Below are 27,119 nucleotides of genomic sequence, written 5' to 3'. Positions count from 1 at the left end.
GCCTGAAAGATACCCTTTAATCAGAATGCTTACAACGGGATATTAGGCATGCACACGTACTAGTGGATGCTAGGCCCGCTACAAGCCATGAAACTGTCTAAGCTGATCCGGAAAATAGCTCTGGTTTCTACGGAAAAATTTATTCAAAGCCGCACCTTTTGATTTTAAGCTGGTCGTTTAAACATTTGGTGGATTCTGGTAGATAGAGAAAGTTTGGCGGTCAGAACCATATAAGGTTTGGTTTGGTTTGGAAAATCATACTCGACGCTGAGAAAAAAACAGGTGTCAAGCAAGCCCAACGGAAGTGGGCGGCCGATGTGGGCCACCAACAACATTTTAGCGGCACGAAGACAACGATGTCCACAATCACAATTTGGCCAGTCGTATGGGCACGACTCGTGCCGCAAGAGAGAAATCGCGCATTTCGATGGCATGTCATTACATCAAAAACGGTAGACATTATAATGATCAAATTCGGTCGCGTTTGGCATCATTCGAGGAAAAAATCCTACAGGTAATGGTGCTGTCAAAAGTTTGAAAAGTCTGCTAAGTTGTAATGTGCAGTAAATGATTCTCGTGGATGACTGTACGCATCTCATTGTGCCGACGCTTGCACGAGTTGGTCGTTTTGTGGACAGGCTTGTATTGCAGAGCGGCACTGAATGTACGAAAGTGTCTGCCAGGTGCATTTTTATTTTCGAACTTGTACAGACACAAGCAATGCCCTTTACAGTTAAAGTAATATCTGCAATAATTCGAAACAAGTAAAATAATTTTTCCAGCTTTGTAGAATAAGTAACAGTTCCTAAAACAGAAGCCGCATTTTCGCGTTGAATTTTCACACTAATACGTTGCGACCAAAAATTCGTTAGCTCGCGCTTCTCTTGTTTGATCTGTGGTACTCGTATGTTGGCCACAGATTGACTTAACAGACGGGTACTAGCGCCGGAACTTCCTTTAGTTCCGCAAGGCCCTGGTTGGTAAGCGTACGATCAGTGGGCTCCGAATACTAGCGTCTCTTTCGATCTTCTGCGTCAACTTGCTGCACATCCCGCTGCTTCTGATGAGCAGGCGATGTATGTCAGGGAAGGAAGCAAAGCAGTTCAACTTCGCCGTAAACAAAAATAGCTCCACTAAAAGCTACAGCCAATAAAAGTACACACTACTACACAGTACGGTAAATATCGACAGTACCAAAATTAGCTCACAAAATTACTTATGTGTGACGTAGCATTAGGACACAGAAAAAAACACCCTGTGACAACTGCTGTCACGTTTACGAATTAGTCGTACAATGTGCGCCGGTAAGACATGCCTCGACGTCATCGGCTTGTACTTCGCTTCTTTTGGCTTTGTTCTGGGTGGTACAGCATTTCCGAACGGACCGGACGAACTGATAGTACAACCATAAGGTCAGGATGCTCAGCAGTAACAAGATACCCGGGAACTGATATCTCTCAGGCAGGAAGAATTCCATGATGGTCTGAGGTAGAATCGTGAGAAGCGCGAACATCGCCAGCATGCTTCCTGCGTAATACATGCCGCTGATTAACGGCTCGCAACAGCATTCGTCATCATCCTGCGTGCTCACTCTGAACCAAAAAAAGTTGAATTAAACTAGTAGACCCCGCGCAAACTGTGCGGAATAAATTGGCGATAAATTGTTATTTACGAAAACTACAAAGGACAAACCCATGAATACAAAACACAAATTTAGTTTTATTGAGCGGAGCGTATAATAATAATAATAATATAGTTTCACTGGCAGAGACAGACAGTATTTGCCATGTACAGATACCGTACCTATTTGGTTGACTACTTATCATAACTTATGTCGTAAATTATTCTTTATTTTGGCCATAGTTCACTGACATATTAATAGGAGTTAAAATGTATCACAGTTTACTAATTAAATGTTTAAGAAATTAAATGTTTACGCATTGAGAAAACATTGTCGCGTTCCGCTGACTTCAGATTTAACCTTAAATTAGACCCGAAAAATTTGGCAGTTTCCAGGAATACATGTTATATGCCTTTTTTTGCAATTATAAAACAAAGTTTTTAAGCTTCTCCCAAATCAATCAGCAGCATATGCTGGTCAGTTGTCAAGAACTACAAATAAGAAAAACTCCATATTACTGCCTTACTGGAATTTTTATATCCTTATTACAGTACTTCTACTGGTTCAGATACCATTGTGAGCTTTGTTGAATTTTAGCCAGTGCGTTGTGATCGACAAAACAATCCAGTGATACGACGGTACGACCACCGATGTTAACCTTTAGACCACTTAGAATAAAAATACTTTTCGGTGTCCAGTTTCCTCCAGTCCTACTGCTTACACACCAAAACAATTTAAATTTGATGAAGTTCAAAATTTCGTTGTATTCTTCGGTGAATTTTTTATCAATAATTAACGTCGACAACTTTACAATTAGCGCAGTGTCTTGGTTGCGACCACCGCTTGCAGATAGGCGTCGCCTGTGCCTCCGCTTTCCGTTACGTGCTTATAAAATTTTCCCGTGTTTTTTAGTTCTGACCCTTGATGGGAGATGATCTGACGGATTGCTTTATAGCTGGCGGAAAGATAGGTAGATGAGAAAGCGGATAACTTCGATTTTTGAATCTTCTGTTTGTTTTAAATTTTTTAATGCTAAAAATGCGTTTTTTGTTTTAATAAAACCGTTTTTCTACGTTCCTTAGTCTTTCGGAAAATATTTTAACCTCCCTTCCCTGCACCTGCGGACATTTAAAACACGCGCTCCTTACTTCAGTCGCCGGAAAAGACTTGTGCCGCCTTCCCTCCCTCCCCTCCCCCGGCGGTGGTTAGACTCGAACCCTAGTCCGTACGCCCGGCGGGACTGGGACTCGTTGTTTTGCTCAAGCAGTCCACATCATTTCCAGTCGAACACCAAAATTCCCGAAATCGACTTTCAGTCTCTCACAAAATAATATGTGTACTGGCGATTTCCAAAAGAATGTTTATTGGCACGTCAGCACGATATTACCAAAGCCAACCGCCCTGTGGAAGCAGTTTCAATTAAATCTAATCAACCCGTTGCGAAAGGCAACTACTTTATCTTTGGAATTTGAGTCGTTCCCACTTTCCTGTCTTTCCAGAAGATTTCGCATATTCAGTTTTTAAGAAACATCACTTTCAAAGCCTACATTTTTTAAAAACTGACTCTTAATAAAAATTTTATGAACTAAAGGCAATCGGATAAATAATGGACACCAAAGTTCCATCAAGTGTGGTCTGTGTAGATGAATGCTTTTCCTATGCTGTTCATGACGGTGGTGGTGTGGGTGGGTTTGCAGTGGTGGGTTCTCCACTTTTCCCATAGACTTTGTATGTAAAGATCTTTTAAGATTTCCTCTGAAACTTCGCATACTTTCAAAAAACTGACTGGTTTCTGCAAATCTGCAAACTAACGGCTATTAAATGACATATAGACATCAAAGTTTGGTTCAGTGGCTCGCTCAAAAAAAGGGAGACAGAAATGGAATTCCCTAAGGCTTATTTTATTAATATATAGGATGTTTTCTACTGCAAAACTTCGTGTGATGGGACAGCTGACTTACGAGGCGGAAGCGGCGCTTCTAGCTGCAGAGTTTTTCTTAGAACATGGTTCACAGAAGCAGTTGATGTACAGGCAAATTACGTATATTGCCGCCGCTGTGTACGGGATAAGACTGACGACGGTGAGTGTTCCGGTCCATACTGAAAACAGTATGCCGGTAGCTGCTGGTACATCCGCGATACCGTAATCCGCTGGGTCGGTGCCGTTTAGGAAGGTGCGTATATTCATCCAGTACGATAATTTCGCCGCTTGGTAGTTCAACACCTAAAAATTCACATACAGTCTTGATCAGTTCACCTTGGACAATATTTTTGACTTACATCATGCCAATAAAACCCTGTTCGACTGCTACCATCGTACTCTGTACAACATTATTCAATTGCTGATCACTCCGTTCTCAACCTTTCTCTTGTTTCGCTTCCCACGCTCTCCCATAAGCAGGAGTTTGAAAAAACTTTGCGATTTGTCCCCCGCATCATAATTGTACAAAGTCCAAAGAGATTACATAAAACAAATGTATGTACACCTACAGAGTACTTCCTGGATGCGCTGCATACGAAGTGATTGCGGAGACAACAAAAATGCCATTTTGTGCGCTATTGTGTGGAAAGCAGCAGCAGCACTTTACAAAGAAATAGTAAGAGCGCTTGGATCGTAATTACTTTGCAATAAATTAAAAAAAGCCAAGATTAACCAGAAAGCCAAAAACACTCCGTTTCCCCATTGCCCGTAAACGCAGTTGGCGGATTAAAAAACGTCACCGCAAAAAATGTTGTACAGAGTTAAAGGGTGTGTGAAAGTTAATTTCGAGAAAAAGGTTAATAAAGGTCACCGAGTCGCGAGTGGACCCTTAATTAAATTTACCGTTTTGTTTGCAGATTGATTCACAGAGTGTGTGCTAGAAACCGACCCTGGAAGTACCAGGGGGAACGCCGTGCCTACGATGGCAATCATGTTCATGACCATGCCACACGATCCAAGATAGAGGAGCGCCGCGCTCATAAAGAAATGTATTCGGGACGACGGCATCCGCTTTTCCTGCTGAGGGGCGTTGGCACTGGGGTCGCTTTTTGCTTGCGCTGACTCATCGTTAACTGGGTCGTCCACAATGATCTGAATGCCGAGCTTTCTGTCAGGATACATAAATAGAAATTACATGGTATAAACGTCTGGAGTTCGAGCAAAATAGCGGTTCATGGAGCAAGTGTCCAAAATTATAATTTTTTTGATTACTGTAATATATCCATAATCCACCCAATATACGACATCTGCATCCACATGCCCCAGATTCTCCCGGTGCAGTACAGAGATGTGATGGTATTGAATACGATGTAGCATGGAAGCGCCACACTTTCACCATATTGATTAACTAATAAGCGGGCAATGGTGGCAACAAGCATCACCGGTGCAAGTGCGACCAGTTTCCCAAAGTAGAATCCAGCGCAACCTACCAACATCGTTGTAATGAACGAGCACGCCACAACAGCTGTTCCCGGCGATGGCTTGTTGGGTACGGAGCCTAATAAAAAAATGGCAGTTTATAGGTTTATAACCGTTAAGATTTTTGCCTGCATTTAAACTAATAGCAAGCAAGTAATGACAGCACAGTGTATGGAGTATACTATCCAAGGCAGGGAGAATCAAGGTGGCAGTTTAATTTTTTCTTTAATGATTCAAATCAAAAACAGTCCCAGTAGTATACAGTTTCAGCTTGAGTTAAATGAATTTTGAACGACGCTTTTAGCGCAATGCATTGCTTGACATATGCGCAAATTTCTGTTTTCGGTGTTGAAAACGCTCAATGTTAAAAAAAACGTAGTACTTGTATTGTGTAAAGCAGTAAAGTGGATGGATAACCCTCGACGAATAATGCACATTTACAATGTAGTAAGCTAAACTCCTGTAATAAATTTACTCAAAATCCGGACAAAAACAAATGCAAAAATCGGTAAAGCAACTAAATTATTAAAATTGAATTAATGATTTAATTTCCTTATGAAGATTTACTTAATTACTTGGGAAGATTTACCTAAATTCCTTAAGAAGATTTACTTGATCTACTTAATTTTAGACAGATATATAGGTTTACCGGGGACTGCAGAAGACTTGTTTAGGGGCGGCCAAATTGGTATAAACTTATGAAACCACACCACATGCTTGTTATTTGCCCGTGGAGGCCGCCAGTACCGGTTGACAAATGCGAAGCACTCCAAGGATAGAATTAGAATGCCCGTGGCCGACAGTGCGGTGCAAACACCAGTGAAGCCAATACTGCTGTCAGCATCGGAGGGTGGAAGTGGTACGAACGATTCATTGCGGCACACTGGATTATCTAACTCGGTCCAATACGCACAAATCCGATCCCAAAAACACCCCTCCGTCTCCTGCGAATACAAAGCGCCGAAAAAATTTCTGTCAGCATTTTATGATGCGCCTAACTATCCAATAGAAAATGCATACATATCCAAGCAAAGACTGCGCCATATCCAAAACTTGCGCATCCGGCTCGGCACGAGTGGAATGCCATTGCGGGAAGAAACGTGCTGATATATAAATGCAGACCTGGCTGGCTAACCATGTGGCTAACAGTGCTTCCGCCACAATATCGGAATACCACCATAATGCGTTTCTGTTCAAAAGATACTGAAGGAAGCAAAGTGGCTTCTGCATTTTAAGTTCACTGCCACGGTCAACAAAATTGTTAATGTGATATCCGAGTTTGGTGGCGCAAACAAAGTTGGACCAACAACACCTTAACTGCTCAATAATGCAAAAGAAAAGAAAATGATAATATTTCAAAGAAACACTGCATCGATAACATTACGTAGTACGTACGTGTGCATGTACAGATAAAACAACTGACATGGCAATGTACTGCTACTCACAAGTAGCTGCGGTGGACTGCGCATGGATTACCCTATTCCAGAAAAATCGATAGAATAGCGGCATAGGGAAGAGCATGCAGTCGTTTACTCTCGTGATTAGCGGCGTACACTCGGCTGTCCTGCAGTGTCTTTGGTTCCATGACGCTTGGGATCTACAAGCCGGACGAGAACGCAATGAGCATATTGTACATACGTAAATGCAGCGAAATTATAAATTCTCGGTTTACGCCAATCTTCATGCTACGGCGCACCATGCCACATTTTAAAATACGTATCATGCATTGGGCATGGCTGGTCTCTGGTTCATGCCCGATACTGAATTTGTAAATTCCACATAAACTTTCAATTTCGCAGACTTCAAAAACTTTATAAAAGTACGCGCAATTGTTGTTGTATAATTATTATTATACCGTTATTACCGTACAAGTAAACTGTCTGTATGAGCGGCTTTAAAATCGTTTCTGTGAAAATATGTCCCATACAACTGACAAAAAGTTTAAGCGCATTCCCGTAACCAAGTGCATTTATTAATTAATAATTAGGTGTACTTATTAATTGAGTATTGTGAAAGGCTTCTGTAATAGGCCAAGAAGTTAAGTAAAAATGCTGGCAGTTTTAAAGCACGTTCATCCTTTCTAGCATTTCTCGGAAATTTAAATTTTAAAATGAAGTTCAAAATTTTTATTATGGGATTGTAGCGGGCTGTCAGAGCGCAAATTCTGCATGTGTATTACATTTTATTATAAATTTACAACCACTGATTAGAAAGAGTGCCTTTAATAAGCAGGTGCGAAAACTGGCGCCTAGTACAATTAATACTGTACAAGTAGACATACTGTATATGTATACGACATTATATACATCCTCTAATATACAAATTGCATATACTGTTATACAGTATATACGCCCTCCCATAAAAACACTTTCCTCATTGATTTATGATATTGGGTAACATATGATTTATGATTTGTCGATTTTTTATATGACATAATTATAATTTATAATTTTTTATACACAACCGTGTTAACTGTTTGTGCGCGCAGCATCCGGTTAGAGAATATTGCTGGAAGAGAATTCTAAAGGGTTTAAAAACAACCACGTATGCCAAGATTCTCATTAGGACTGATCACCTTTAACGTTTGCACCAACATCCATAGTAGGCAGATCGACTATGCACGAAACCAGAGTTGCACTATTTTTTCGGATTAAATTTACAAATTTTGGGATTTATTTAAAAATTTTGAAAACCGTAGACCTGGTGTGATCCAATTTAAGACTTATGCAATCCCGATATCCTAGAAAAATTTTAAAGTGCAATTCCCTGTTGTCCCTGCTTAATAAAACCCTTTTTTTACCCTTTATGTGTTTACTGTTGTGAATTTTGATTAACGTTTGAACGGGGAGACAGTGCATCATAACATATAACGCGCAAAAGACCAAGTGAACATGTCAAATTATCCATAATTATTCAGCTTCTTTTCGGAAAAAGTTTGACGCACCGTGGAAACAGACAAAGGAATCTCTCTGATTCCACCAGAGCGCTCAGTGCTTTGCTTTTATTAACTTTTCAATCACTGGTTACAAACTGTGCGCTTAAAGTTCTTCTTAGGGTCGACAAAAAACAATGAAATCATAACACGGAAGATATTTAATTGACTGTAACGGCGGCACGCTTTTAACACTCAGGGCCAACGTGCTTAGTATTGTCAACTGCACAATCATTGTCTTTAGGACACGCGAATTTTAGTGCGAACAGTATGGCTAAAACACTTAAAATGTGTGATAATACGATGTCGTCGCCAGTTAATCATGAAACAACTTTGGAAATGCACTCACGGTCAGTATACTAAGATATCAATCAGAAACGAAAATAGCGAAAAAAGTGCACTCGTTTACATACAATATTTACCTAATTCAAAATAGGTTTCATAAACATATTTTTCGGTATCCTAAAAGCGAATTGTCACGTGCACCTCCCTTTGCACATGCATCTGTTCTCGATCGTTCAATTTTATTTTAGTAGGGCTAAAATACAAATAAATTTGCATAAAAAGAGGATAATAAAGAATGCTAGCGGTTAGAATATCAGCTGCTATCCATCGAAATGCATATACATGTATCGTTCGCCGTAACGTACTAGGTAAAATCTACAATCACCGCCCAAATGTTCAAATTGACAATCCAGGGCTTTTCTCACTGAGAAGGTAGAGGAAGTTTAAAACGTAATGGCACAATTTAAATTGAAAAATTTCGCATCAGTTAATGATGATTGCCATTATAACACCTCATTTGCGCACTTTATTACATTATGTAAAATATCACGCCTTTTGTAATACTCATCTTACATTTAAATTTGTTTGAAGAAGACACATATCCAGAACGCTTATTCCCTGTGATTCTGCATTTTTATTAAAAAATTGCTAATTATTAGCTCGAATATCCGCTTTGCTACGGTAGTATGGGTCAGGCGGGAATATGATATTCGGTAACTTAAGTCACGGGTGCCATCGTTCCAGCGGACTATCGCTCGTGTTCGTAATGTGGTTAACAACCACCGCTAGTGTCTGTATGCGACTCGGTCATTTGCATATACAGTAATAGGATTAATTTTGACTGAATTGCGGTATATTGTTACAGAAGGCTGTATATAGCGGTATATTGTACAGAAAGCTGTATATTGCGGTAAATTGTGCAGAAGATCAAAGTTATGATTTTACCTAATCAAGGTCAGTCATGCTAAAATTCATCCATGATTATATTGCAGTGCAGCAGTACCACCGTTGCTCTACATTCTTTCATACAGTTATAAATAGACAATTCAGCCTGCACAAATGCAGCAATAATAAATACTGCACTGGTAATGCTAACAAAATCTATGAAAATGGCAAAGATGTCATTCCAACGTTGGCTAGCTGATAAATCCTAATGATCGATTGATTTTCTAGTCGATCAATGACCGTATTTTGGAAAGGTGAGTACCTAACGGAGCCAAAAAATTTTCTGAAATTGATTTCTGTGTTATGGTATATCAGGTTACCTTTGTTAGAAAATGCTGCAATGCAGCACTAATCTCTCCGTAGGTGTCAAGTAAATATGTACCCGTAGCACCTCATAAAATATGCGATTTATCTGATTGATGCTGTCATAGTTTTCAATGCCACCAATTAAGAACAGTTTTCATTTGTTTTAAACGCGGGCGGTTGTACCATCACCGCGTATTGGTCTGCAATTCCACTGTACTTCTGCAACTTCTAGTTATCGCGTGTTGCGCTTCCGGCGACGTACTGGGCAGTGCACGTTTGGGATGTCTGGTCACTACACAGATCATCAATATCTGCAGTCACGTAATGGATAGTAACAGCACCAGCATCAGCATTACTTTTAATTGATAACAATTTAAAAATATAAAAGCAATTAGTATTATAGTAGTATCATCTTCACACCGCACACCCTAATACATACTTTTCACCGAGCGGCTAATTTTGGACTGTAGCAGTTAACGAAAGAATGAGCAAAAGTACCGCGTATTCTCATCACCGTTCTAAAACAGTGGGCGCTCAAGAGTGAGCGGTGAAGCGTTTGCTCTGCTTCTGCTCTCTTTCAGCAGCAAAACCGGTTTACAGGTGCACTCGCACGTGCGCCGCTGATTTATGCATATATTGCGGATACTGTTCTTACAAATACCGCTGACCGTGTAATCAGTAAGCACTCACTACCAGGTACCGAACGATGCACGAGCATCATCGATTTTCTGCGAATGCGACGCAGCAACAAATACTGCAGTTATTAAACTGTTTGTCTTCTTGGCGTTACTGGCAATTTTTCTTCTTCCTATTTTTCTTTTTTTGAGCTTCCGCAGCTCTAAATTTCGTTTTTGTGCTGATGTGTCTCTTTTTCGCTGATATCTTGTGTTCACGAGTGAGTCTTGCACAGAAGGGTAAATCGCTTTGCACTGATTTTTCAGTTACTAGTGTGGGAATGCTGCATGTGCAAAAGTTTCTGCAAACGGAGCTCACAACAGGAAAGTTACTATCGGACTTCGCATCCAATTTCGTCGGGATCGGATCCTCCGGGGTTCCGCGTACAGTCCGGTGAGTTCACCGTGAACTTTAATGTGTCTTAACAATCGCGTCTGCGCTTCTGCATTAACTGCTTCTGAACGATGCGATTCCTCACATAAAAAGCGTTCGCGCGGACTTGACATTATATTACATCAGATTGATTTTGTTATTCTTGCCGGTACTGGTAGTCCGCTTTACGCGCGTGTTTTCCAGTGATACGCTTTGCGTCATCCCAAGCCGAATCGGAGAGTTCAAACCCGCTCTCACCTTCGGGTAACTGACTGAAAGAGTTGTTTTCTCTTTTTGAATGTTCTTCCCCACAGAAATCGGGAAAAAAATTATGACAGCGACAGTATTTTCTGTTGTCTTGTACACTAATCATTGCTGCAGATGAGCGTCAATAAAATTAAACCTCGGTGTAGAATAAACGTCTATCGGTACCGGTATTAAATTGTGTGAAGTATCAACAACGCCGTGAACGATAAAGAGTATGTGCAGGCAAGAAGCACTGAAGCAGGCCGTGCAGGTAGAAAAGATTAAAGAATACTAATAAAATAAAACTCATGAATAACTGTTTTTGTTAGTGTATGCTGATTTTCTTAGATGTAGTCTGGTACATGTTTCTCAGTCACAGAGCAAGTACACGCTTGCAGGATATTTTTTTCTCGTTCGATTCGCTTTTTCCAAATCGTATGTGCACACTGTGAAGCTTGAACATCATTTTACTTTGAGTATCGTTTAGCATTCAAACCATTTGCTTGATACTGAAATTGTCGTAGATCCCTACAGTTTCCGTCGCAGTTCTACGGAGATTCTGGAGTCGACGATGCCGAGCCTGTTCGTCTCTTCCCTGCACTGTGCGTCCACAATCGACAATTACTGGGAGGTCAAGGAAGCGCGGAATAGTGCGCTGGAGAAGGTTATTACGGGGGTAACGGCGGCGTACGAAACTGCCTATGGCGACCAGATTGCAGCCTTTTCCACATTTATGATTTCGGTGTTGCGAGACGGTCTCGTGCCGGTTAGTTGCAAGTCTGGATAGTGCTCGTACTAGTAGTCTAGCAGTGCTTCCCGTACTGCCGGTAGTCAGATCGTAAGACAATCAAACCTGCGCATCACAACTGATACGCCTGCTTGGTCAAAGGGAACTTTAAAGCACTGTAAATCGACTCAGTAGAGCGCGTGCGAATTGCACTTTCTGCTACGTCCAAACATTTGTTTCAGCATCAACCGCAGACCACACCGTCGCGTTGGCTCAAGTTGGTCGCTACATTTATGAATGGAACAGCCGAACGTTTCTCTATCTTTGCCTCGTTACTGCCCGGTTTTCGCGATTTATCCCAAGACGACCAACGGATCTTGCTGGTGGAAAAGCACTTGATGAGCTGCGTGGTATGTGTGGTTTTGAAGTGTTGTTGCTCCTCTGCGCTTTCCTGGTTTCACCCCCTTCAGTATCCCCTTTTGGCTATTGTCACTACCTTTCATTTAACATCGGCTCTTTTCACAGTCAGTTCCAACAATGTAAGACACGCGACCTACGGATTAATGGTTGTAAATTGTTCGGTATTCTGCAGCAATAATATTATCTTCTAGTTTTAACATGGCACAAGAAGATATGAAATGATTTAAACAACCGTCAGATGCGTCGTTTTGAACTGTTTTTTCTCACCACATTCGGCTTACATGGTTCGATTTGCAGAAATTACAAAATCGCAAAACAAGACTTTGATGGGATACCTGTACGTGCTGTACATGGACGCGTTGTACTGTTCCATTGGGAAGCTTTTGAACGTTGCCGATCGCGAAGTAATCTACGCCAAAGTGAAGATGATTGTCAGCCGATTCCCGCTTGATCGACACAGTCTCGGTGAACTACTTTCAGAACGTTGATATGAATATCGCTCCGGTGCGTGCGCGTTCACTTGGCTTTAAGGACTGCCTGTAAGGTAAGCAGCGGCTACAGACGCCACCCCCTTGGAAAGTTTACTGTATCCAATCTGCTGCGATGCTCGTATACGAGGGGAAGTCAGTAGCGTACCTAGATAATCCCTGTACTTGCTGCAGTCACCGGGCTGGAGTATGACGTTGCGGCAGCACTTATGGCTAATTCTGGCGCGGTATATAAGCACCATGCGAAACCACAACGTCAAAGTCCAGCCGGGTGACGGCAGCGAGACCGAGTACTGGCACTACTGGTACAGGGATCATTTAGGTGCGCTACCGACATCCAGATTGCTCACGACAGCGTTGGTGATGATCTTAACGAAGAAATTCTGCGGTTTTTGTTTGTTTTAGCACTTTTAGTACTGCTTGTTGAATGCAGCACTCCTGCAAGGTTTTTTTCATTTGCACTGTCCCAGTTTACGCACAAATGCGAGGCCATCAAGAAACGCGACCCCATCACCAAAAACGACTGACACGTTTAAGTAAGAAGTGAAACGCCGGAGGCACTTAGCATACAACGGTACACTACACCGGTGTGGTAACATGAACGACATCTACGGGAGGAACTGCATAGGCCGTTTGCGTGGCCGTGTATGCTTTCCGAGTGAAATCACTGTACTATAAAGTTGGAACCATCTGCACTATGTCACTTTCTACACTTTTTCTACGGGAAAATAGAAAATTTTATTGATTTTTAGTTGAAGATATTGTAACTGTGAATAAGTTTATTGCGCTAGCATTTGTAGTTCTTTTGGTTTATGTTGGCCGTTAAAGTAAATTTTTTTGCATCGCGCTTCACAGTGCCGCGCCCGAGCCGACCAGCGGCGCAGCAGTACCGGAAAACCGTTCGAGTAAACCGGTTTCCCTCATTCTGTTTAACACAGATGGGATCCTGCAATACGAATACACCTGCTGAGTGCGTGATCAAAATTTATTCATATAAATGAGACTGCCCGGTACTTCCACTCTTGCCAGCGTAAAAGAAAGAACAACGAAACATCCGCTCCACCGCGAAAAACCTTTTACATGTTTTGACATTGAGACAAAAACAAACGATGGATTCAATACACATATCCACAATCATTTAATGTTTGAAATTGACATAATGATTTGGTTATTTAGTGTTTTGATTATTCATTAATACTGGCCCTCGTCCATGTGCCTGAGAGGCACATTTGATCAATCAGAAATTCATGAAACGCTACACTGGCAGTTGACATCTTCCTAACTAACCCGAATTCCTTAAAAAATTTGTTTGCTTTTCGCTTATTGAAACATTTGGTAGAAATAAATGAACTGAACACTATGAATTCCAACAGCTTCCGGTTGGGGAACAATTGGCAGCCTCCCAGTGTCGCAGCGTGATTTGGCTGCGAATTTTTTGCGAAGTCCTCACTTCTTTCCGGATTCTATTAACCGGTTCAAAAGCAACTCTTTCTACTTGCGTGCTCAATGAAATGGAAGAACGAAGTGTAAAAAACATTTTGCATGAATATCAGAACGTTCTAAACCAGATTGGAACGAACTCATGGGCTGCGCCTGCGCGGCACATAAGAAAACTCTGTGTAATTAAATCATAGACGAATGTGAGTGTTAAATCTGCGGTCGTATTGATTCGTGTACGTACTTTCTCCTGCGAAAATTTTCCGCCTGATTAAGTAATAAACCGAAATTTTTACCGAGGCGAAATTTCCACTAGCCCTGGAGGCGAAAATTTTGCTACTACCGGGACAGCTGTGTATAATCCACATACACGTCGATAATACGTCCGAGGTAATAATTATGCAGTATATTGAAGTAATGCCACTTTCCTCAAGTGTTTTTGTCTCTCTACTCTGTAGTTGAAAAAGAGAATTCGCTCGCTCGTTCAACTACATATGTCGAGATTCATATTCTGGACCCAACTCCCTTTTTCTTTAAGTTCTAATGAGATTAAAATAAGCTGATTGATATGCTAAAAAATTCACAACATAGACTTTATTGACACTGGTGCAGCTTAAAACTTTGACTGTTTATTTAAAACTTTTGATAAAGTAATAATGATGTATATGCGCGCGTGTTCCAAGAAAATTCACAGAGCATAATTACAAAGAGGAGCAGCATGGTAATATTAGCGTTTATGAAGAAAATTTTATAAGTTGCAAGGTTTAAGCAGAGCTGGTCGATTGTGGCATCATGCCGGGATTATTCTTGTTAATGAATTTACAAACAAATATCATGTAAACACGTTTTGGGCCACGGTCGATCTCTTGTTGGTAACATTTTTTTAAACGTATTGGTTAGTGAGATCTGGGAACTGTGGGAAGGCCGTAAGTACCATAGATCTTTCTCCTTCTTATATTAATAATAATATTCAATAGGAATAGCTCTAATGGTAAGCGCAAACGCATTTGTGCATAGTCCATACTGAATAGTAAATACTGCTGCTTTTGTGGGCGGTAGGCTGGCAGCCTACGAAGTGCGCACACTCACTTTACCTGCGAGTGGCGGCGACTAACACGCCAGTTCTACGTAACGTTGATAAACGAATTAGTAAATAATTTATTAAATTATTTTTGTTTATTCAACGTTGAAACCGTAATATTTACTTACTTTTTACTACTGCGGCATCACATTTGCTTACTTTTACTTATTTTGTCTTCGAAACCTTACTATTTAGTGACGTTGATATTTGGATTTATCTTTGTATGTTTAGTCCACAATGTCAGGCTATACGGAATCAAATTTTGCGGTGAGTAATTATAGGCCGTAGGAAAACTATCATTAACTATGCAGCATACGTAGTCTATGCCCGTAATTTAAAATTACTTTATACTTGAATGTCTTTGGCGTCTTTTTTCAGAAAGCTACTGGTCGTTTTGAATGCTTCATTTGCTGCGACACCGGGGGACGAAATTTGCGTCACGATAATAGAATTAAGAGCTGAAAAAATCCGTTAGAAAAAACAGAAAACTTTCTGTTGTTGTTCGCAATAATCCGTAGTGCCCTGTATGTGGCAGGTTGATACTGTACCTAAAACAATGCAACAATAAAATCCGAAGAATTCTGGAGACGTCCGATTGTAGATATGGACGGCCGGGGGTACGAATTCCTCATGTATCTGTGATAAAATACAGCAGGACACGTTGGTCGCTGAACTGTTTTCCGCCGGGCACTCTGGTCAGAACGCTGTTTCTGCCCGGATACTTTTGTCGTTATACCATCGTAATGTGCTTTTAATAAAATCACCGACGCACCATCAGTTGCATGTTTCCTGATACATACATACTGTACATATAGGTAGTATGCTACTATGCACAGCTGGTTCGAAATCTATTTTTAGCCAAAACCGAGTTTTACTGCAATATATTAATCCACCCGATGCAAATACAATGTGAAACTGCTTTTCTCAAATCAGGCAAGGTGTAAAAGGTGGCAGTGGCATGTGCCGTTTTGCGAAATGGCACTTGCCACTGCCAGTGTCAACTGCCAGTGGCAGGTGCCACTGCCACGAAAACTAAAGAAAACAGTTTGCTCGAAACGAAATTACCTGCCACACTTCCGGAAAAATCGCAAACATTTCTTTGCCACCTTTCCACATCTTTTGCAACATGCGAAAATGAGTGTTCTGTGCATTATGCTTCCTCCCACGCCATTGGATGAAAAAGCCCGTTTCACGAAGAGGTGATCACTGCATTTAGGCGCGACGCAGTGAATAGCGTATAGTAAGGCTATATTTTTTTCAAGGTTTCTGCAAAAACTTTTCACGGTGGATGCAGTGACGGCATTTGGCGCAAAGCACACAGTCTGTTTCAAACTTAATTAAATTTTACTGTTACGGGTTACCAACCTCACACGGTCAAACTGTAGTAGCCTTAACGCACAGTAACGTAACGTGGTGAAGCACCTCGAATGTCTCCAGCCAATGCTTATCAGATTTCAAGGTTATAGCGCCATCTGTTCGTGAAAGTTGAAACGGGCTTGTATATCGCTTACTCCACTCTTCGATAACATTTTATATATTTTTAGGGACTGAATGTTTTGTGAAACAAATGTGAAAGAACGCTCTGTCCGAACTATGGAACTGGCTTGTAATGGTCTTTTAATGCAACTGCAATTAGAAAAATTGCCAGTAAGTGGGGCTTTAATGCCGGCGCTTGTAGGCGGCAGAAAGATTTACGGGTTAATGATGTACGATCAAAGAAGCCGCGGCGGTGCATTCTTTTCTTAATATTACTGTTCGCTAGCAAGCCAACCATACAACTAAAATCTAAATTCATCAACAACACTGGACATCACTAACCTTTTTAGGAATACGTACTACGTACATATACTACAACAGAAAGGTTCACCCAGTCCGGCTGATAGGTTTACGCATTTTCTGCCGTTTCTGCAGAAAGGTTAATGCGGTCCTGCAGAATGGTTCACGTAGCCTTCCTATACCTTAAAGCCGAATTTTAGCAGGAAGGTTCACGCGGCTTCTTTGATCGTGAAGGATTAACGCTTAAACCTTTCTGTCGGCTACAGGCGCGCACATCGTGTAAAGGCCAGTACCATTTGCGTTTCGAACTACCGAATACCGTAATTATCGAATTATAAGCCCTGGGTTACAAATGTTGGATCGCCCTACGGAGGGGCTTCAATTACGGGCATGGGCTTGTATTTCGGGGGGGGGGGGTCTATTATATTTCAAATGTGTTTTATTGGCAAGGGCGTAAAAATTACATGATAAATGCACCGGTACCGGTACATACCGATTTCCGGTGCTCAGAAATTTCATTTTTCCGTGAATTTGATTAAAGCCCAGGGCTTCTATTTCAGGGGGGGGGGGGGGTACAATTTTTGAACCACTTTGAGCGGGGGCTCCAATTACGCGAGGGGGGGGCTTCAATTGTAGGAAGGGGGGCCTATAATTCGATAATTACGGTATTTTCATCCAGGCGTGCGAAAATTAGAACAGAATTAACTTTGTATCTAACTAACTTTGATAAAAATCTGAGTTTTGCTTATAAAGCGTATTGAAGCGCTTGCACGAACATACAGGTTGGACACTTCTTATCAGCTATAGTACTTAGGTAAGCCGACCACTCGATTGCATTTAAACCGACCGTTATTGACGAGGAACGCTCCCAACCGCTCCCTGTGAATGCTTTTGCGCATCCGTGAATGCTTGGATCGTTCAGCGTATTGCCCCTGCTGACCCTTTGGCAGAGACCTGACTGCAATGACAACCGTGCAAATTGTCCACCATCAATTATCGGAAACATCACGGAAGAACGTACATGTCAGTGTGGGTTGATTACACTGAGCCGTGTTGTAATGCAGCAATAGTTTCCTGTATTACAGGAAACTACTGGATGATTTCAAGGAATAGCTCCCTTGCGACCCATTTGATTAGTAACATTGTCCCAGTCGTGCAATAGTGTTGCCGAGGTTGCTGGTTGTTCATTACACTTCCTTATTTGAAAAGAGCAGTACACCCTCGCCCGACTGCTTTAAACCGAAAAGAGCAAAATCTATCGATCCAGAAAACAACCGGCTGTGTCGCCAGCGCCACGAGGCTTTGCTATGTGTCCTCAGTAAGTGGGGAGGCGACTTTTTCAATAAAAACCCTTGTCACTTCCATTATACTCAATTAAAACAACCATAATTTTGTTCGATCTAGGCTTAACGAGCACCACTGCCAGTGCAACTGGATCGTTAAGGAAATGATAGCAATAAAACCCTTCGTTTCATTTGTCGACGAGATTTAGCCTAACTTGATGAGGGCTACGCCGCCCAGTCAGGTGAAAACTGTGGCTGTGCGCTTACAAAAGATCAATAAAGAACTCACATGTACCTGCTTGACTGTCATTAGCTACCATTACTACAGTAGGGCATTTCCCTAGAGCGTAGTAGCCGTTACGTACGTATACACCGATGGCGCCGATCCGTTCATACAGGCTACCAGATCCGACCTTGTCTAACTTATGGTTAGCTTTCTTTACATCAAACAAGAAATAGCGCATATCACGAACTTAAGCGCATTTCATAATAACGACAGCCCGAAAATGGCTGTGTTCGTACTGAGCGTGAAAGGAAAGATTCAGCCGCATTGACTATCTGGTAATTTCATTAGCTGTCGCTCGCAATGTACGGCATGGTCATCCAGTCCATGGCGGCATGTCTACAGCAAACTTATGGCGATGTGCTGTATCAAACGATCATCGAATGTGCCGGTATTCCGGTGACTTCCTTCAATACACACGAAGTGTACCCGGATAAATATGTGTGGGCTCTGGTACAAACCGCCACCGAGGTGTTGGAGGAGAATAAAGAACCGGAATATTATTTGGAGATTTTCGGGAGGATGTTCGTCTTGGTAAATATGCTATGCATCGGATTATTAGGATTACGACAGTATTGTGTATGCTATGATTCCCTTCCAGAGATGTAAACGCTGGCATGTAAACGATTGAAACATGTAGTAGTCTTGTCATATTGATCGGTGATACAAGTTGTTGATCGCATGGTTTTATTGATAAGAAAACGCTATTGCTGTGTAAGTAAGGTGTTGTCTACAAAATTAATCTTGATCGTCATGGGATTCGTTATGTAGTGACTTGTTCATCGCGTATAAAAGTGCCTTCCCCAGTTGCCGTAATATGTGTCAAAAACCGATATACCTACTTGTAAGCGCGGTTAAACCGGTTCGGTTCCGTTTGGCGCCAGCCTTTCCGTAACAGAACGTTTTTCTAACCGAACCGTTTAGATTAACTAAACGTTAATTTGATTGGGAAAAAAACGGTTAGCGGTTCGCGTTCCGCCTTCTACGTATAGTCGAGGATTAAGTTGCCATATTTTCGTACAGTATTCGAGGCCTATAGAGAATGCACCCACTCCACGCTCACAGAGCATAATATATTGGCTGACAACTTGTATCCGAAGTGACCCATCGGACTGGCTAAGATTCAAGTTTAGCTGCCACTGCCAGCAAATAACCGCGTGTCATTCTGCATTTATTTTTAAAAAATCGTGAATTTTTTTAAATTTTTAAAAAGCGTAGTATCGTTTCAGAATATTTAAAAGCAAAGTCTTAGATTTCCTTTGAGTTGTTTGGAGATTACTCTGTAGTACGAGAAATTATGAAGTACTTATTTCTTAGTTTTGTTGAAATTTTGGTTTTCAACAGCGATGTGATACTAAGTATTACCATTTATTTTTCCGTATATCATGATAATCTTTACAACCTTTTCCTTTTAATTCCGGTTGTAGTCGGTTGGTTTCGGCAAAAAGTCACTAGCCTCAGCGATTTTTACCCGAAAGTTAAAGTCATTTGCCTTTTGAGAAATATTGATTATGTGTTGAAGTTGAACCGCTTCTGCAACAAATCAGAATTGGTCGATTCGTGGACACCTTTAGCTGCCCCATATTCTAGTCGAAGCGCTTTCCGAAACTCATCCTTTGAATTTATTATGTTTTCTGTTTGGTCAAATAATTTTATACGATTTAGGGAAATCAGTTATGGGACTTACCATGAAACAGAAAGTATCGTACTTATGTAAACATGTTAATAACAGTAATAAAAGTTTTCGTGATTTAATTGCAGCATTGCCATACATATGGACATGACAAGGTACGTCAGAACGTTTTGAATGTATTCTCAGGAATGTTTCAACAAGCGTGATGCAGATTCTTCGCGTGTCTGGCCGCCATTTTCGGGATTTAATTCGCAACATGAACCATCTTCATCACTGCATGCGCTATAGTTATCCCCGAATGACCCATCCATCTTTTGTGGTTGTCGCTGAGGATGTGTCCGGTATGGTTCTCCATTATGAGTCGATACGGCAAGGCTTTGCTCCTTACGTTACCGGTCAGGTAATCAAAGAAAATTAAATTCATTGCCGTTGCTTGACACAACTACGAAGTTTTCGATTGGAACTCCGAAAAGGCGTTCTGTTTCCGTCATATGCAAAAATTAATGACGGTATATTACGGAACAGTGGATAAAATTACATCGGGTAACTTGATTACCATGAAACCAGCAAAATGAGTGGCTGTAGGTCGCAGTGACCCCATCGAAGTCACTTTCATTGAAAAATAATATTTATGTATACGATTTAACAACGAACTATTAACCCGATACGATTCCGATAACGCTACGATTTTGCTCAAAATTTCCGATACGATAAATTTCCGATTTCCGATACGAAATTTCCGGTTCGATAAAAAAATCTAGAATTTTTAAGTGAAAATTCGCCTACCGGGGCATTCTACAAGACTGATTTTACTATTTTAAGAAGCAGGCTGCTGTCTTTTGGCTGAAGGGCGTTTCAGTAATTTCGTTAAGTCATTAAGTGAGGCACCAGCATAACAATTCGGCTTCTGACTCACGTTTTCCTTTAAAAAATTCTTCTGAAAACTTTAAAAATATCGAATTTTTGCATTTATCGGGCGAAATTTCCGCTGTGCTAAAGATGTTGACCGCTACGCCCGATCAGCACTTTTTCCGATCCGCTACGATACGAAGTAAAATATTTCCGATGCCGCTTTTTCCGATGGAAACACTGGAATTATCGGAGTTATCGGACATAGCGGAGGCCTCCGATGTTTTATCAGCTCTAGTTCAAGTACAGAAAGATGTGTGGTGCACGATATAATTATGTAGAGTACAAGGTCATCTCATCTAGAATTTTCGTATACCGAAGAAAGAACGGTGGGAAAGCAATTACAGCACACCACACACATACAATTATGGCAAAACACATACAAGTAATTATGCATATCTTTTCTCGGACAGCTGAAAGAACTAGCCACTAACAGCAAATTCTTCAACAAATCGTATTTCAATGTCTGTGTGATGGAAGAGCGGGAGCTGTTACAGCGTGGATCTTATCTGACAGTAATGCGGTTAGATTTTCCTAATAATGGATATGTGGGCTCAGTGACCGGATACAATCACCACCTGACACCCCGGTTCTCTGGCCTTAAATCGCAGACGTTTTTCAAAATCCTACCCTATAGTTTGTGTGAGTTGTATCAGTTCTGGGAATAAATTAGTCTGCTAGAGTTGCTGTGGCGCACAAGATTTCACAGGGCCAACACATTATTGTCCCGTCGGTTTAATCCGTTTTTTTCAGGGAGTACAAATTGCATTTGGTGTCTTTTTGTTACAGTTCTGGATGAACAGTTGATCGTTAGGATGTGTAGCAGCCGGCTGCAACGATTGTTTGAAGAAAAAGTTGCAGGTCGACCATTGGTGGAGTTCTTCCGGCCAGCACAACCAACTTTTGATTTAACTTTTGAAGAGGTGCGACAAATAACTTTTTATTCAAAACAAGGGCATTACAGCTTAGGATGAAATGGTGGCATACCCAACACATCCATATTCAGTACGCATGCAGCGCAGTTCACTGTATGTACAACCGAGTTCAAAATATCCGGTTCGCACAAGTGCACTGCACCGCATGGGTATGGGGTTATGCGACCATTTCGTCCTAAGCTGCATGGCTATCAGAGTTGCCCCATTTCTGAGTTTCCCATCCCCATTCCCCTTTCCATTTTTTCTTTCCTTTTTCCCCCATTTTCCGCCCATTTTTTATCAGCTATTACCATTGGCTATACGAGCGTTTTTGTTGTTCGTAATTAACAGAACACAGTTGCTACAGAGGTTCTACAGTAGTAGCAATATTTCGGATTTCCTAAATTATGTAGTTACCTGTATTGGCATTTAAAAAGAAACGTCATCTCGCTCTACCAGTTGCTGCACTTCCCTTTAAAGCAGATCGACTTTCGTTTTGCCGGTAATATGCAGCAGAATAATTTAGTCGATAGAACACTGTTTCTTTGTAGATTCTACATTTGCAAGATGTCGTCTAGAGCTGGAATCAGTGCCTACTATTCGCGTAGAAAATCCTTACACCAAACAGAATTTCCGGTCGCCTCATCGACTCTTGCTCAAAGGACAATTCAAACAATTTTCCCCGCAATGGGGCGTATTCTTGAGCTCGACGCCAACGTATGCGTCAAATTACCCCGATGAATTAGTGAGTTATTGGTGTGTTTTTACAGATTGAACGACCTATCCGATGTAGAGCGCATCGGCTTTTATTTGAGTGATCTGCCTCTTCACAGCTGCTCCGCGGAGTTAGCCGCTAGTGTATGGCATTCTCAGCAGATAACGTTCCGTCATTTCAGAAAGAAGTACGTATTTGTACCTACAGTCAACCGGTTGATCAGCTAAAATAATGATTCTGCCTAGGCACATAATCGAAAAAATGACGAACACCGGAAAACAATATTTTTGTGAGGTGAGCTAGAGAGCAACAAGGTATGTTATTAAGAGTGCTTGCCTTTTGTCTTGGTTTTTGTAGCCGTACGACGCCGTCACCATTATGTTCGTCCGATTGTTTGCCTTCAACGTGGTTTGGTAAGCATTCTTCATCCAGCGTTGGTTTGCGTAAACAAGCATCTTAAAAGCAAAACACCAATCAAATTTCTTCAAATACGTAATCGCAGTCGCACGTGCATCCAGATAATTGTGACGTATTTACAGTGTACTCAGCACAGTGCCCCCCCCCTGCAGTTTCATTCCGCCGCAATAAAAAAGAAAATAGTTTTGCGATGGGTTTTCTTTCTAAATGCCTTCATTCCCAAATATAGTCAGGATGTCATTTTTAAAATTTTCTTAGTCCATTTGTTCTTAAAAACGCAAACCCAAACCACTCGACGGAACAAGAAAATATGCGTCTGCTCGCGTATATAACATATATTAACTTCTGATGTGTTATAGCAACATTTTATAATTATAATCTAAATTTTCCCTGCGCTGCAGTTCAAAATTCCGCCGACAGAAGTGATCAAAGTTGTGAGTGAATGCTGGAGTGCGCTGGACACGGTAACTTGTACTTCTTCTCCGACTCCGATGTTTGAAATTTTTTATTTGCTGCAAGGAACACATATTTAGCTTTCTGATTGAGTAATATTAGCTGTTTAATCAGATAGCTACGACGTGTTGAAAGTGGAAAACCGAGGTGAAGAGTACATGGTATGTTGTTAACGGTGACGTCACACCAATCAAGCTCGTTGACCGCTTGCAGCTTTCTAAGCAACCTGTGTCAGCAGATGGACAATCCCGGCCCGATTACTTTTTGAATAGGTCCTAGTGGCATCCCAAACAGACATGGCAACCAGCATGCCAGTGAAACCGCCAGTCTTGCGCTGCATATAATGCAGACGGTTATGGACATGGACTTTCCCCGATTACCCGACCGAAAGCTGCAGATCCGGATCGGGATTAATTCCGGTAAACCCGTCTTTTTAGAAAGCAGTTGGAGGCTATGCCGAAGCTGTACTTTAAGGGCTTTTTAGTTGCTCACATCAGTTACATGCATGATGCGACAATATATGCGTCTGTATCCAAGTTCACGTATACAATATTTAGCACAAAAATCAATGCTTGGAGTTGAAGATCAGTGCTAACAGGGCCTGTGGTTGGGGGTGTTGTTGGACTGCACTTGCCTCGATTCTGCAGATTTGGCGATACTGGTAAGAAAACAACGATACGTTACAAACATGCTCGGGTACATAGTACATACAAGTTTAGCGGGAAAACTGTAAACTGTCGATTATGTACAGGTGTGTAAATCTCAGGATCTGCCATTCTTGCCACATTGGGATTAATTTTCCCAGCATAAAATCTCGAATAGCTCGTAGCAACGTGGTTCCTCTACATCAGTTTTCCAGATTGCTTGTTTCTGGTACGAGTACCTGTACTGACTTTACATGTAAATATTGTATCAACGATGGGACTTATTGCCTGTTGCAGTGAATACGGCATCGAGAATGGAATCATCCGGCATTCGTAAGTCATCCTTAGCTAAATAATACAGCGCAGTTTAAGTACAGCTTTTAAGACCAACAAGGAGTGTAGTTGTGTTCGTAAATCCTAAGCGCATCCGGCATGTAAGCTTTTCCAGACGATGCTCGAAAGTTTCCAGACCAGAAGTGCAACGGTTGCGTATTATTAGCTGCATTTGATTCAACTGCTTCTCGAATTTTCTGTTGGTCAGCGCCCGCGTAGCGCCATGTACAGTACAAGTCATTTCGACTCCTACAACGTTGATTTCTTAATATAATATCATGGAATACCAGGAAAAAAATTTATTTACTTAAATTTCAAAAGCAACAAATCCTAACACGATAGGAAGAACCGACAGAACCGACAATCCCAGAACGCGACGCTTTTCAAAAGATAAATTTTTTTTTGTGTACGGAAGTTTTACGAAACGAATAGTGCGATAGCATTCATAAACAAAACAGAATTTGTGTTCTGGTCCGTCTTCGTTGAGTCAGATTTACGCTCTCGAGCTCTAATACATATTAAGGGATTCGGCCCAGTACATATTAGCACTATGTTCGTGTGCATTGACGTGGATGTTCGCTGTCGCGCACTCCCAAACGCTATTTTGCATTGCTTTATGGTATTTTGTAGCCAAATGATTGAACACAGAGGCTGAAATGTGTTTTTGCGCGCAACATCCGGTTGCAGAGGTATGAGGGTAACTGAATTCGAGGTTGTATGCGTTCGGGTGCTCCAAAAGTCACCTTTTAAAACGATCCCTTTCAAATTTTGCACGTAAATGCATAACCATGAAGATAGTTCATAAACTGATTCGGACACCCACGATTTTTTTCCAATTTTAAAATTAGTTTTAAAAGTTTGACGTTCATTTTAAAATGTGAACAACACGCTAGAACTTTGGATCCGTGTAAGAACGATCTGCACGGCTATGCGCACTTACATGCAAAATATGAAGGAGATCGGTTCATGATGAGACTTTTGGTACACCGAAATGCGTTTAAACTTTTCAGAATTTTGTTACTCTCATAACTTTGCAGTCGGGTGTTGCACGCGCAAACTTTATTTCACACAAAGTTTGGGCTATGTACCGGGCCTAATCCCTTAAAGCTATCATTTTGAACCGTGCTCTATGAAGTGTTTCCGTCTTTATGAAATGATTCCACTTTTCGTAGCTTTCCGGATTCAATGCAGTGAGAGAACACGAAACAATCTCGTAACAACCGGGAACTTTGAGCTGAAGATACGTGGGATAATGAAAATCAAAGTAATTATCCGTGCGATGTTTTTCTGTAGTAATACACGCAATAATTATAATTGGTTGTATTTGGCATCTGGTTGCAGGGAAAAGGTGATATGAGAGTGTACTGGCTCATTAGTGAATATGGATCGGATTTCAGTATTGAAACTGAAGACTAAACGCTGTTTTCGACTCTTTGTGGCGACTTTAACGCGATACAAAATTTGTTTGAAGCGTGCACTTTTTGCGCAGGCAACAGTGTTTCCCCATAAAAATGCAATGAAGAATGGCTTTAGTCAGTCATACGGGTATAATTCTGAACTTTTAATAACTTTACGATTGCTTTTATGCGGGAAATAACCTTATAACGGCCTACTGGACAGGCAAGCGAGTTTTTTTAATTGGTTACACAAATGAACATTGGTTAAACGCCAAATCAATCTAATCTACACCTATGGCACGGTTAGTACACGATAAATTTTTCAGGACACTCTCTAACGGATGTATCCATAGTATCCCACAGTATGCTTACGTATGCCACCTGTATCCCGTAAGCGACCTTTATGTATCCCTACCATTCAGTTTAGAGACCCCGCTGTACCCGCCCCGTATCCCACAGTATGCGTACGTATGCTACCTGTATCCCGTAAGCGACCTTTGTGTATCCCTGCCGTTCACTTTAGAAACCCCGCTGCACCCGCTCCGTATCCCACAGTATGCTTACGTATGCCACCTGTATCCCGTAAGCGACCTTTATGTATCTCTGCCGTTCACTTTAGAGACCCCGCTGTACCCGCTCCGTATCCCACAGTATGCTTACGTATGCCACCTGTATCCCGTAAGCGACCTTTATGTATCCCTATCGTTCACTTTAGAGACCCCGCTGTACCCGCTCCGTATCCCACAGTATGCGTACATATACCACTTGTATCCCATAAGCGCCGTTTCTGTATCTCCACGGTTGTTCTGAAGGACCCCGCTGTGACCGTTTCTTATCCTGCAGTATACATACGCACGCCAGTTTCATCCGTCTTGTGGGTATACCGACCGCCGGTACCAGTGCCTCTGTTTTTTTTCGAGACATCGTACGGTATGCCTATAATTTAAGCTACCTCTGGTTCGGGAAGTGTTTAAAACCAGGTTAAACGTAGGAAAACTAACCCTGGAAAAAATGCTTGGAAACGAAAGAGGAAACAGAATCTCAAAAGCGCCAATTAAATACAAAAGTTAACTTATTTTGTATGCCAAAAATTGATCTGTCGGTCCGCGTTCGTGCATAAAATCGTCGTATATACCATCTCGTACATATATACATACATTTTCCAAATTTTTTCCGGTAGTGCAGTTAAAGGACGAACATTGGTCACGGCTTCAGATAATCTGAAACTGTACATACCGTATTTATCGAATTAGAAGCCCAGTGTCACAAATATTTCAAATGACCCACGGGGTGGGCTCCAATTACGGGCATGGGCTTGTATTTATGGGGGGGGGGGGCTTCAATTTTTCAAACCAGCTTTTTGGCATTTTTTAATATGGGGTTTATGGTATTTAATTAAGCCCATGGGCCTCTATTTCGGGGGGGGG

The 27,119-nt window shown here is 41.4% G+C and overlaps 3 protein-coding genes across 6 annotated transcripts; 2 read left to right on the top strand and 1 right to left on the bottom strand.

Moving 5' to 3' along the window:
- Positions 1–1,001: 1,001 nt before the first annotated feature.
- On the bottom strand, positions 1,002–6,416 carry LOC129593077 (uncharacterized). 3 transcript variants are annotated; one of them, XM_055489265.1, is made up of 6 exons: positions 6,042–6,416; positions 5,671–5,965; positions 4,815–5,100; positions 4,446–4,710; positions 3,583–3,845; positions 1,002–1,592 (listed from the first exon to the last, which is right to left on the bottom strand). In XM_055489265.1, exons 1-6 carry the CDS (start codon positions 6,249–6,251, stop codon positions 1,277–1,279), a joined length of 1,635 nt encoding a protein of 544 aa, XP_055345240.1. In that variant the 5' UTR covers positions 6,252–6,416; the 3' UTR covers positions 1,002–1,276. The 3 variants fall into 3 exon arrangements, with proteins under 3 accessions (XP_055345240.1, XP_055345242.1, XP_055345241.1); XM_055489267.1 differs by having other exon boundaries at positions 1,002–1,527; XM_055489266.1 differs by having other exon boundaries at positions 4,446–4,706; positions 5,033–5,100.
- Positions 6,417–10,199: 3,783 nt separating this feature from the next.
- Positions 10,200–13,304, top strand: LOC129593115 (uncharacterized). Of its 2 annotated transcripts, XR_008691059.1 has the most exons (5): positions 10,200–10,557; positions 11,307–11,548; positions 11,752–11,919; positions 12,227–12,473; positions 12,823–13,304. XR_008691059.1 is itself a non-coding variant. In XM_055489303.1 (4 exons), the coding sequence occupies exons 1-4, from the start codon at positions 10,452–10,454 to the stop codon at positions 12,254–12,256; spliced, it is 546 nt and encodes a 181-aa protein (XP_055345278.1). In that variant the 5' UTR covers positions 10,200–10,451; the 3' UTR covers positions 12,257–13,304. The 2 variants fall into 2 exon arrangements, 1 of the variants encoding a protein (XP_055345278.1); XM_055489303.1 differs by having other exon boundaries at positions 12,227–13,304.
- Positions 13,305–18,477: 5,173 nt separating this feature from the next.
- Positions 18,478–25,817, top strand: LOC129593086 (soluble guanylate cyclase 88E-like). The gene is made up of 14 exons (XM_055489276.1): positions 18,478–18,811; positions 20,039–20,065; positions 20,122–20,310; positions 21,233–21,461; positions 22,285–22,450; positions 22,504–22,589; positions 22,776–22,861; positions 23,267–23,336; positions 23,433–23,483; positions 23,591–23,737; positions 23,917–23,979; positions 24,260–24,295; positions 25,468–25,559; positions 25,637–25,817. The coding sequence occupies exons 1-14, from the start codon at positions 18,581–18,583 to the stop codon at positions 25,709–25,711; spliced, it is 1,548 nt and encodes a 515-aa protein (XP_055345251.1). The 5' UTR covers positions 18,478–18,580; the 3' UTR covers positions 25,712–25,817.
- Positions 25,818–27,119: the final 1,302 nt, after the last annotated feature.

This window comes from Paramacrobiotus metropolitanus, unplaced genomic scaffold, assembly GCF_019649055.1.
Source record: "Paramacrobiotus metropolitanus isolate TYO unplaced genomic scaffold, Prichtersi_v1.0 Parri_scaffold0000059, whole genome shotgun sequence".
Lineage (NCBI taxonomy): Eukaryota > Metazoa > Tardigrada > Eutardigrada > Parachela > Macrobiotidae > Paramacrobiotus > Paramacrobiotus metropolitanus.
Note: the sequence above shows the minus strand (reverse complement) of the source record. Positions and strands in the feature narration are given on the sequence as shown.

Coding starts and splice junctions, on each gene's coding strand:
- LOC129593077 (XM_055489265.1), bottom strand. CDS start 6,251: ATGCAGAAGCCACTTTGCTTCCTTCAGTATCTTTTGAACAGAAACGCA. Junction 5,966..6,041: donor CGCAGTCTTTGCTTGGATAT/GTATGCATTTTC, acceptor TTGTATTCGCAG/GAGACGGAGGGGTGTTTTTG. Junction 4,711..4,814: donor TGGATTATGGATATATTACA/GTAATCAAAAAA, acceptor GTATCCTGACAG/AAAGCTCGGCATTCAGATCA.
- LOC129593115 (XM_055489303.1), top strand. CDS start 10,452: ATGTGCAAAAGTTTCTGCAAACGGAGCTCACAACAGGAAAGTTACTAT. Junction 10,558..11,306: donor GGGGTTCCGCGTACAGTCCG/GTGAGTTCACCG, acceptor AAATTGTCGTAG/ATCCCTACAGTTTCCGTCGC. Junction 11,920..12,226: donor AGCACTTGATGAGCTGCGTG/GTATGTGTGGTT, acceptor TTCGATTTGCAG/AAATTACAAAATCGCAAAAC.
- LOC129593086 (XM_055489276.1), top strand. CDS start 18,581: ATGTACGGCATGGTCATCCAGTCCATGGCGGCATGTCTACAGCAAACT. Junction 22,451..22,503: donor TTCTTGAGCTCGACGCCAAC/GTATGCGTCAAA, acceptor GTGTTTTTACAG/ATTGAACGACCTATCCGATG. Junction 23,738..23,916: donor CCGGATCGGGATTAATTCCG/GTAAACCCGTCT, acceptor CAGTGCTAACAG/GGCCTGTGGTTGGGGGTGTT.